Genomic DNA, 12,042 nt, shown 5'->3' with positions numbered 1-12,042 from the left:
GAAATCTAGGGTTTGAGGAACAAGAATGTTTGAGATTGATGATGATGAAGATGAAGATGATGATGATCTATTGTTGTTGTTAGCTGATGATGAGTATTATTATTAATAATATGGTGGTTGAATTGAAGCTGAGCTGCTGTTTGTTGCCATATTATTATTATTATTATTATTATTATTATTATTATTATTATATTTTATTTATTATAAGAAGATTACTAAAATACCCTTAATATGTTGGTATTATTACTAAAATACCAACTGTCAACGGACGGTCAACTGACGGCAGGAGTCGACGGCAGGAGTCAGAAGAACCCGCCGGAGAAACACAGGTAGTCAAAGTTCGCAAAATCATTTTCAAAGGCTAACCAATCGCGCAACGATATAAACCAGGAGACAAAATGCAGATTTCTCTATATTAAATATAGATATTAACACAAGAAAATAGATACATTTTTGTTTAACTTCTAGTTGGCTCGTAAAAGATTTGCAAATAGTTGGCATAAAGTTGGTCAAATAATGATCAAATATTAAGAAAACATACATGTTTCTGGTTTTTTTTTTCTCTCGTAAAAGTTTCTTAACCATTATTTTGCACATAAAAAGTATCATACATTTTTTTAAAGAAGTTTATTAACAACACTTTATACTTAAAAATCCTACGTAGTTTTATGTTTTTTTCTTCATAAAAGTCTCGTTAACTATGATTGGATGAAATCATATAAATATTATTATTTGACAAATTATATCATAATATCGATAAAAGAAAAAGTATGTAACTTTGTAACTCTTTTAAAATTTACAAAACCATGTTTTCAGTTTTTATTTTGAGATACGTCATTCTTGTTTTTGAAATGTTATTTTTTATTATTAAAATATTGAATTATAAAAATCATAATGTTGTTTAAACTTAGAATGTGGATGGACTTTAATCGTAAAAAAATGTTAACATATTTCTATAAAAAAAAAGGTTATGTTAGCTTTTATGGGTAAACAATTATTAAAAAACTTTTATATAAAGTTATATATAGTTTATATAAAATAACTCAACTTCTCATTACATTTTAAATTAGTTTATTATATAAATTAAAATTTTATATTTTGATACATTAAAATTATGTATATATGAATTAAAAAATTTTGGCTCAATATATTTTCAAGAAAACAATTCCACTACACTACACCCAACAGTGGGCCCAAGTTAAACCCACAACCAATCAAAAACCACTGATAGATTTCCATTTTCCACATTAGATGAACCTACACAACTCTTAAACCCGGCTCAGACCGGACCGGAGTCAATAGCCCATCAAGCAAAATACTCAAGCCACAAACTATATGTGGTTCATGATGCTCCTTCATCTTCAAACCAAAGGTTCTCAAATTTACACCAAACCCACAAACACACAATAAACCCATTCTCATCATCAACCTCTCATTCATTGCTACCTTTTGATTCACTTTAATGGCAATATCATCAGTTAATGCAACAGGGTTTGCATCTTCTTTCCATGGAAGTTGGGGGACATCCATAAATGGTGAAGAGTATGCCACCATGGTGGCTAAGACCACACCGAACATGGTTCGGGTTGGGAAGCCGTTACGGTCCGGACCGATGATGGGAAATGTTAATGAAGGCAAAGGGATATTTGCACCATTGGTTGTTATTACGCGTAACATTGTTGGAAAGAAGCGGTTTAATCAGCTTAGAGGGAAAGCAATTGCGTTGCACTCGCAGGTATCATACACATGTCTTTTAACACTCTCGTGGTTTTTGTGACTTGTTAGCCGAAATTAAGGAAATTAGTGTAGCTTTTTGTAAGAGGGTGCACTGACTTTTTAACTGTCGATATTTGGATGAGTTTATAATTAAAATCGTGGTTGCACCCTGTGAATTGTCATTGGCTAAGAAGAAAAACACGATTTTATAAGGGAAAAAAATAAAGAGTTCTTTTATATATATATGTGCAAGAAAAAAGACACCGTGAATTTTTATGAAGAAAAAACGGTCAACTTTATTTTTTTGTGAGCTTTTTTATTTGTAAGACATCAATGTGGACTCTTATTAGGAAGAAAATGTGAGTGTTCTTACTATAAAATATAAAAATCTATGATCACCCTCCGACCAAGAGGTTTCTGAGTCTGTCATTGTTCATATACATGTGTATGCGAGATCTTTTGAGATTTTTCTAAGTTTGTAATTGCGTTTTGAAATTGTTATGTTATATAGTGTGATTATATAAGTTTTAGATGCAAAGTGACCCAAAAAAACACATAATGATAATGAGTGTCACTATATCCAAACACTAATATTTGGACTTGTTTTTAGGTAATCACAGAGTTCTGCAAATCGATAGGAGCGGATGCAAAACAAAGACAAGGGTTGATTCGATTGGCGAAGAAGAACGGTGAAAAACTTGGATTCCTAGCTTAATTAGTAGTGAAATTTACAGACAGAAGATTGTAAGTTTTATGAGAAAATTGAATTTTACCTCTATAGTATGTATGTATGTTATGAAGATGTGGCTCCCATCAAACATATAAATCAAATTCACTTCATATCTTTTAGCTTTAACACTATGAATGTCACATTAGAAACTTGAAATGCCCTTTAGATTCGACACCACGGATACTTTTAGAGTTTTAGAAACGCGATATAACTTTCTACATGTCTTAATGTTCAAGCGTGAATGTTGGATGTGGTCATCTGAATCAAGCTCTATAAACATTGACATGTAATAAAAGAAAATCGACATCAATGTCAAGGACTCAAGGGTTTTGGGAATGAGTGGCAAAACGGCCTAGTCAGGTTTGTGTGACAGGTTGAAATGGATTACACATATCTCGGTAAAAGTTTATGATTGGTTTGAAGAGCCTCACGATAGATAATATTGGATGGTTGATCCAATTTGTGTTAAGCCCAAAATATATCACACTTTCTAGGGTATGTACACAACTCAAAACAAATAAATTTACAGCTCAAATATAACATCACATCATTTAGCTATTAGATTTATTTTTCTCATTATTGGGCATATGTATAAAAAGAATTTTGGGATTAGACACAATAGAAACGAATACTCAATTTTAAGTGAGTAAACAGAACTCCATACTTGATCTCATAGATACATATAGAGTTATGCGGAAAGTTGCATTCGATGAAATTCGTATGTACGATATCAATACGGATTAATCATTAAACGTATATGCTCATCGAACATAAAATAAAGCGCTTCGAGCCAATAAAGGCTAAGAATATTCTGGAACTTGGAAGGCTAATCCAACTTCCAACCCACAACGCAATTTTGATAAAGCTAAAATATATACTAATAAAATAGGAGGTATAACTACAATATAGATGTTTGTTTAGTCGATGCCTTCTTGAAACGGTCTAGCCCAAACCGAAATCCCACAGATCGAGCAAACCAAACCATGACCAACCAACGCCCTAGCGGTCCAGTCACTTGTATATGTTTCTTTCGTCTTCCGGGTTTTCAATCCAGGGCTGGCCCTGAGGTTGGGGGTTCCCGTACATGATCAAACATGAAGGCCCGCAATTTGTAAAAGAAATTATATATTTTATATGTTTAAAGAATATTGTATTCTTAATAAAAGAAACAACAAAGCATAAATCATAACGAAATTACGTAATTCATTTAAGTCCATGTTTATAAAAGAAATGCTTTTAAGTCCATGTTTATAAAAGAAATGCTTAGCTCAGGCCATATTCAAATTACTAAATTTAAAAGTTTAATTATTTTAACATAATAAAATATACACATTTTTTATTTATTTATTTGTTTACTTTTACTCGTCCTCGACCCAAAAACGTAACAATTCTTATATTAGGCCTTGTGGAGTTCTAACCCACTCCAACCCATGAGTGTACATTCCAGGTTCCAGCATGTACAACTTTTTAGCATACAATTACAAGATGGATTATGTGGAGCCCATTAGTTTTTAGTATTGGGCTTGGGCTTGGGCTAAGCGATGTGTACAGAGATATCTACATCACTACATGGACACGTGGATGAAAGGGAAGATATACGTGGAAGAGGCAGGAAGATAGTAAGCATGATCTCAAGCGCCACCTCAAAGCGGTGAACTACTTTTATACACACCCACACTACTACTGTTAAAAGTAAAGCAGAAAACAAACTAACAGAAGAAGAGATGGCTGGAAAAGTGATCGCAACGGTGCCGGAGGGCAATGCGTTGTCTTCTAAGGCGAAATGTCAACCGTTGACTTACGAGAGGAGAGTCCGGACTGACCTCGAAACTCAACTTCCTAAACCTTGTATCTTTCTTTTTCCTTATTATTATTATTGAATCTCGTATTGCTCTTATCAACAAGTTGATCACCTTGGTTTTGCGTAAAACCGTGAACTTTGTTTTTGAATTTTTGTAAACCGTTGTTTGGTTTCAATCTATTCGGTTTTGCCACTTGAAAATTTTGGGCCGAAAAAAAATATAAACTAAAATTGTTGAATTTGATTTTAAATTTTTTCGTTAATTAATAACTAATTAATCATATACATTTCAATTAAAATATATTTTAATTAGATACTTGTCAAATTCTTATTAAATCTAATCTTATGTTATCTTATACTACTATACTAATAAAATAAAATAAAATGTATCATATCTTACTATACTAATAAAAAAATGTTAAAGCTTAAGTGTCAAGCCTACGTTTCCCCCTTTTTTAAATTCTCTACAAATCAACGCCCGACGTTTCCAAAACCATGCTATTTTAATAATTTTCGTTAACCCGTTTGGTTTTTCCATTAAGTCTATCTTAAATTAATATACATTTCAATTAAAATATATTTTAATTAGATACTTGTCAAATTCTTATTAAATCTAATCTTATGTTATCTTATACTACTATACTAATAAAATAAAATAAAATGTATCATATCTTACTATACTAATAAAAAAAATGTTAAAGCTTAAGTGTCAAGCCTACGTTTCCCCCTTTTTTAAATTCTCTACAAATCAACGCCCGACGTTTCCAAAACCATGCTATTTTAATAATTTTCGTTAACCCGTTTGGTTTTTCCATTAAGTCTATCTTAAATTAATTCAGAAGTATTTTAAGAATTGAAATAACAGACCTTATAATATAATTATATTTATCATTTGATAAATCTTGTGTAACACACTTTCAAAAGCTCTTTAGTTATAAAGAGAAATTGACAATAACAAAGATTATAAGTTCGGTTCGCTATGGGGGGTTTTTCATTTCCTATTACAAGCGAACCAAAACTAGTTCAATTTTTTACAAAAACATCAAACTAATATGTCGGTTTTTTTTTTGGTGAGTTTAGTTTTTTGGTTTTGAATAGTTTGTTCGGTTTCATACACACCCCTACATCATTAATCCTGCCTTCTTTTCAATGAATATTGCCAAATTACTTATAATTTTACCGAAAATATTGCTAAAATTTGTGAACAATTAGATTAATGATGAGATTGCACCTGTTATGTTACTTGATCCTGACCGCATAGTCCCATATTATTCCATGCACGGATTCGTAAAGTTTTTACAAACAATTTGACGTCTACTTTATCATGAGTTCATATTATTCCATGTTTGTTACGACTTGTGAATAAATTGATAATGATGATTCGTTGCGAATAATTTTCAGATTTAGCAAGGGGAGTAGTAGCTCCAGATACCGAACATCCGAATGGGACGCTGGGGCACAGGCACTACAATATGACAGTTCTCCAGCAGCACGTTTCGTTCTTCGATCGTGACAATGACGGTATCATTTACCCCTGGGATACCTATACCGGTGAGCTATCAACAAATCAAACATTTATCTGATATTTGCATTCATCAAATACGAATTTAAGATACATTAACAATGGTGAAACGATGTAGGTATGCGTGAGTTAGGGTTCAATGTGCTGATATCCATTCTAGCCGCTTTGTTTATCAATATCGGGATGAGCTATCCGACCCTCCCTGTACGTTGTGTTCATATATTTTGTTACTACGTTTTGTGCATTGATAAACTGAAGCATTTTGCCTGAATTTTGTAGGGATGGATTCCGAATCTTTTGTTCCCGGTGTATGTTTACAACATACATAGGTCAAAGCATGGAAGCGACACAGGAACTTACGATACCGAAGGAAGGTCTGCCCTATCTATATCGTACCACAAGTAACATTAATAGTTGCTTCAATTTAAAAACTCAAAAACAGTTTTTCACGAGTTGCTATTTTATTCAAAAATTGTCGTAGCGTAATTACTCTTTTTATGTTAAGAACTCTAGTTATCTATACTATTTATAGATAACAATTTATGTTAAGAGTTGTTTGTATTTTCTCCTAACACTACAATACATGATTTTTAGTCTAAGCCATGTTATTTTATTTCTGTATTTTAGATATATGCCGGTGCACTTTGAGAATATGTTTAGCAAATACGCAAGAACAATGCCCGACAAGCTCACGCTTAAAGAGATTTGGAACATGACCGAAGGGAATCGACAAGCGTTTGATTTCTTTGGATGGTTAGTTTGTTTAAACGAACCCTGACTTTACCTTTATCACTTTAAGGTCAGCGTAATTAATACATTTAATACAAATCCTTGATATTGATGCAGGACTGCTGGGAAGATGGAGTGGGCGATCTTGTATGCACTTGCTAAGGACGAGGAAGGTATGTTGTCAAAAGAGGCGGTTAGGCGGTGCTATGATGGAAGCTTGTTCGACTATTGTGCGAAGATGAACCGGACGGCGCACATGAAGGCGTATTGATAGGTGTTGTGTGAGATTTGATAGGTGTTTTGTGTGAGATTTTATGTGTGTGTGTGTTTTGAAGTTGGTTACATGTATAGTGTAGGAAAATAAGAGATGTTATATTAGAGATGTTATATTATGGTGATTTGAGTTTTTAAGACCATATTTCGAATTCAAGAAACAATTGCTTGGGATGATAGAAACAGTTAATGGCTATAATGTTTATCTAATTAAAAGTGGTATTTTAACACAAACAATTGCTAAACTGTTAGGTCATGGGTTTACTCTAACCCTTACATAGGTTAAAACGATATGATATTGTAAAATGGATTATATCACTCCCCACTTGTATGGGTTCCTAATTGATTTTAGTTATGTATTAATAAAAGAGACATGGAGTTAAATGGGTTAAACCATTTTCTTTGTATAACATGAGAAAAAAATAAATAATGTAAAGCTTATATGGAATTAAGATGAGTTAGAGTATGGCCTCATACCATTTACCAAGTCGCTAAAACAAAACAGATTCAAGCAAGTTTAAATGCATAATTTTGTATGCACATGCACTAATTAAGGGCGAAGTGAATAATTTTGTATGCACTAATTAAGGGCGAAAAACACTTAATTCCAAATGATGTTGCTAGGCAGTAGTAGGAGTACCCATAACACAAATACACGCGTAGATAAACGAGAATGTAGGGTACATAGTTGCTTAACATAGTTACAATGCAAGTGCAAGTTAGACGGGAGAATGTAGGGTACATAGTGTATGCACTAATTAAGGGCGAAAAACACTTAATTCCAAATGATGTTGCTAGGCAGTAGTAGTAGGAGTACCCATAACACAAATACACGCATAGATAAACGAGAATGTAGGGTACATAGTTGCTTAACATAGTTACAATGCAAGTGCAAGTTAGACGGGAGAATGTAGGGTACATAGTTGCTTAACATAGTTACAATGCAAGTGCACGTTAGACGGGATACAATTTCCTCGACAAATTTTGTTTCAATTCATCATAACGAGTTCATAAAAGCAACGCAATGGGTAACACGATTTCATGGTTACCAGCATATATATCTCAAAACAGCAATAGTCTTTCAATGCTAATAAAAAACACTCTGACCGCAGCATATCTCAGTTTAGCATAACTTCATGGGTAACGGGTTTTCAAAGTTACCAAAAAGCAACACAATTGAGGCAGCACTTGCAAACAATGTGAGGTACATGGCATGTAAGCAAATTATGGCAAGCATCATCTGTTAAAACAACAAAGAACACAGTCATTAGAAACATTTTCGCAAAATTGTGTAAACTGTAAAACTTATAAAACATATAAAAAATTAATTGACGATTCAGTTTTTTTTAAATTAACACTTCAGTCCAATAGTTTATTTTGAACATTTGTTTGTAAGGATGAGCGTTTTCAGGTTCGGTACCGAAAGTTTTGAGTTTTCAAAATTTTGCACAAAATACCGGCACCAAACCAAACATTTCATTACTGGTACCATATATTTCAAATTTTCAAGATCAACTAGTATACCATCCCAAGCTCATCCTTATAGAAAATAATTTCATTTGACTATCAATGTTAATCCAACCCATCCACCCCATCGACCGAACCACTAATCCACAAACAGTATGCCTCTCACGTGAAGAATTTCAATGTCTTTGTTTACCTACTATAAAAAAGCTCTTATCTGACATTAAAACCCACCTAATCACGTGTTCAACTATCCAAACATGTGTTTATGTGGTTCTCCAATGTTTACCCCGTCTGATGTATGAATCAACGAAACCATGAAACTTATCGAGTTTTAATGTTAGATGATAATCTCTACAACAGTAGATAAAAAAGGACAAAACAACCCTTCACATGAGGGGCACATGTTCATGAACTAATGGTTTGATAGAGGGGGTTAACTGGTTTGATCAACTTCAATAGTCAAATAAAGTTACTTAAACTGTAGAAACCAGATGTAGCAGTTGTGAGCAATAGAAGTAGCACCAAAACTGTAACGAATGGTTATAAATTGATTTTCCAGACGTGTAACAGTATCAAACAACCAATATGACAAGATACTTGACTAGTCTGGTTATACAAACAACACAACAAATAAAAAACATATATAATGAATTCTTATTTTTGTAGAACCAAAATGGAGCAAATGTGAGCATGTAATACAGCAAAATCACATCTGTAACGATAGGTTCAATTAATATTCCAAACAAGTAACGGCATAAACTGTGTAGAACAAGCAAATGCCTGACTAATGTCTGGTTATTCAAATTCACATAACAGTTTAACAGCTGAAATAATAGTTTATGTAGAATCTAAATGGAGCAAATACGAGCATAAAGAGCAAAACCGCATCTGTAACGATAGGTTCAATTAATATACCAAACAAGTAACGGTATTCAGCTGTAGATATTAAGCAGATACCTGACTAATGTCTGGTTTACGAATTGTTTAAGCTAAAAAGCAAAAATTAGGGTTTATGAATATTATAATTATCAATTACAGAGCTCAAATTGATGCAAAATCCTGAATAACAACAGAATATGAAATTAACAAGTACAGTACCACAGGCTGATGAAAACGCCGTGCAGTCGTCCAATTAGCATCGGATTTAACCGCCGATTAGTACTTTGTGGCTACCGACAGGACAGATGTGATGGCGATCCACCACGTACTGAACAAAATGAGCTGCTGCAACAGATCATTGCATGCGTAAACCATTACAACATCTTGGATGTTACTGATGCAAATGAGGGTTTTTGTTGCTGGTTAATAAATAGCAGCAGTTAGTTGTTCTAGGGTTTGTAAATCAGAGTTGGGCCTGGGCTTGGATGGAACTTGGAACATGGGGCAATAAGTCTAAAAAAACCCGAACTCGGAACCGGACCTATAAAAAAGGCCTGGAACTAGGTTTTTTTAAACCCAAGTTTTCAATACCCTAACCCAACCCTACCCGTAGGGTAGAAATAGGGTATTACTTTCAATGCTAAAACCCGTACCCGATCTAAACCCGATAATACCTTAAACTCCGTTTCAGTTATACCCGAAACCCGCGTTTTTGGCATACCCGTACCATGATTTTTGTATATCCGGATAGTAATTTTTGAGCACCTATGTCATTGTGGCACTTAGCAGGGACTGTGTGGCTACCCATAAATGATTTTCGGTTCTCCAATGGATATTTTTCGGGACAATATATAATTGTTTAGAGTTTAGAGTAGCACCTTGTCTTTTGATATACCAAATGGATCTTTTTTTGGGTAGTATATAATTGTCAGCACTTTTTGACTTTTGGTATATCATTGTCTTGTTGTTATACTAGGATGGTATCCGTGTTACACACGAGTTGAAAATAAATAAATAACAAAATCAATATAGACGACCATAAATTTTCATAAATAGATAACCATATATTAACATTAAGATGAACTAAACAAAATATTAGAGAGTAACATTGTTTATATAAAAAGTTAATAGTTATACAAACTTGTCTATATTAGCAAAGTCATGAAAATATTCAAACCGTATTATCATAGTATGAACTTCAAAATTTTCTATCCAATCGAGTCCCCGATTAGTTTTTAAACTGTATTATCTAATTTCAACCGGTGTTTAACATACCAACCCGATTAAGTATTAAACTAAAATGTTAATGTATGTCATAATGAGTTTACGTTAACATAAATATCTAGAAGATTATGTAAAACTAAAAACAAAATATCTGAATGTAATTATTATCATAAAAATATGGACAATCATAAAATTTCACAAGAAAACATTTAGAAAATCATAAAATTTAACATAACTGTATAACCATAATCTTAGAAATTCATATGCTTTTTAAATAAAATGCAACAAACTGGTCATCAAACTCATAATATATTTTCACTATTATATTAAACAAACACACATAATAAACATAACTTAGTAACCAAACTATTGATTATTCAGATTGTCTTAATAGAGCTTAATACTAAAACAAACTTAATATACACATAAAATGGAGATACTAAAAGAAGATCTAACCATGTCGGAGTCAAATTTACCAACATCAACTTCTTCAAAATTTCACCAAAAAAAAAACAAATTACCTTCACAACCTGACAAACAAAATAAATTTTGGAAGTTTCTAGTTATGAACTAAACTAATAACTTAAACAGAAAACACAAAGTAAACAATGAAAGTAAAAAAATTTAGAGTAATCAACTACATAACTAAGTTATCGAATAAGTGTTACCTTAAATTTAATCTTCAGATTCCAAAGAGTTTAGAAGATCATCAAAATTTGACTAATGGTTTTTACACTCTAACAACCAATTTACTTTCTCACTAACTTCATTTTTCAAATCCAAATGTGTCATTTCTTTTCTAACATTAGCAAGCTTTAAGTGATTCAAATCTATTAAAAGAAACATAGCATTAGATTCTAAAATTGATTTTGGATAGTACTCGTGTTACACACAGTGGGACATATTTAAAACATAATATACATGTAACATCATATAAATATAATGAAATGCAATGTTGTACTTATAAATAAATGATACTTTTACATGAATTATAAGACATCATAACTTATTTGAATCAAATACAAAAACATACAAAGACTAACAAAGATAAATAAAAAGTTAAAATATTTTATAACTTATACCATCAGTACAATAATAAGCAAACAAAGAAAACTAGTCTCAAAATTAATAAAACAATTCTACAATGTTGATTCAACAAAACTTCTATCTCAATGTTGATTCAAAAGATAAACTCTATCTAAGACATTTATTACACATCAATAATTGTAATGTTTATTACTCTAAGATAATACCCGTGTTTATTTACACATCAATTTTGTCATTTATTACACATCAATGTTAAAAGATGTTAAAAGATAAACAATATATAAGACATTTCTTTTTATAAACATATTATAAAATTATGTTACAAAACAAACTGTCATGACAATCAAAAACCTAAATTTAGGCTTTCATAATACTATAATTATTTGCTCTTTAAAATAAAGTATATATGTGTGAACCCTCGGGTGGGCAAAAGTAAGAATGCATTAATTTTGACGTTATTTTACTAATATCGTGAAAATAACGCTTAAAGTGGCGGAAGGTTAATCATGCATCATGTGGTGGCGTTGATAGCCGAAAGACAATGATACATGCACCAATCAGCCGGTGTCCCGATGAGTGAGTGTCATGTGCCTTATGTCCAAGGCATGATGCAAAACTACTATCGAGCCGGGGGTCTCACCTACATCTTACCCT

At 32.3% G+C, this 12,042-nt stretch overlaps 2 protein-coding genes across 2 annotated transcripts; both read left to right on the top strand.

The window, feature by feature from the left end:
• The first annotated feature begins 1,316 nt into the window (after nt 1–1,316).
• Nucleotides 1,317–2,572, top strand: LOC143637726 (protein PROTON GRADIENT REGULATION 5, chloroplastic-like). Its single transcript, XM_077105046.1, has 2 exons — nt 1,317–1,735; nt 2,327–2,572. Exons 1-2 carry the CDS (start codon nt 1,463–1,465, stop codon nt 2,429–2,431), a joined length of 378 nt encoding a protein of 125 aa, XP_076961161.1. The 5' UTR covers nt 1,317–1,462; the 3' UTR covers nt 2,432–2,572.
• Nucleotides 2,573–4,149: 1,577 nt separating this feature from the next.
• Nucleotides 4,150–6,771, top strand: LOC143637725 (peroxygenase-like). Its single transcript, XM_077105045.1, has 6 exons — nt 4,150–4,294; nt 5,649–5,798; nt 5,888–5,973; nt 6,049–6,143; nt 6,397–6,522; nt 6,616–6,771. Exons 1-6 carry the CDS (start codon nt 4,171–4,173, stop codon nt 6,767–6,769), a joined length of 735 nt encoding a protein of 244 aa, XP_076961160.1. The 5' UTR covers nt 4,150–4,170; the 3' UTR covers nt 6,770–6,771.
• Nucleotides 6,772–12,042: the final 5,271 nt, after the last annotated feature.

The sequence above is a fragment of the Bidens hawaiensis genome, unplaced genomic scaffold (genome assembly GCF_021521415.1).
Source record: "Bidens hawaiensis isolate Kalapana, Puna unplaced genomic scaffold, B.hawaiensis_p1.1 tig00008407_1, whole genome shotgun sequence".
Lineage (NCBI taxonomy): Eukaryota > Viridiplantae > Streptophyta > Magnoliopsida > Asterales > Asteraceae > Bidens > Bidens hawaiensis.
Note: the sequence above shows the minus strand (reverse complement) of the source record. Positions and strands in the feature narration are given on the sequence as shown.

What these genes read in the sequence shown, in the direction of transcription:
- LOC143637726 (XM_077105046.1), top strand. Translation starts at nt 1,463, where the DNA reads ATGGCAATATCATCAGTTAATGCAACAGGGTTTGCATCTTCTTTCCAT. An exon ending in CAATTGCGTTGCACTCGCAG is followed by an intron (nt 1,736 to 2,326) that starts GTATCATACACA and finishes ACTTGTTTTTAG; the next exon opens with GTAATCACAGAGTTCTGCAA.
- LOC143637725 (XM_077105045.1), top strand. Translation starts at nt 4,171, where the DNA reads ATGGCTGGAAAAGTGATCGCAACGGTGCCGGAGGGCAATGCGTTGTCT. An exon ending in CCCCTGGGATACCTATACCG is followed by an intron (nt 5,799 to 5,887) that starts GTGAGCTATCAA and finishes GAAACGATGTAG; the next exon opens with GTATGCGTGAGTTAGGGTTC. An exon ending in TGAGCTATCCGACCCTCCCT is followed by an intron (nt 5,974 to 6,048) that starts GTACGTTGTGTT and finishes TGAATTTTGTAG; the next exon opens with GGATGGATTCCGAATCTTTT.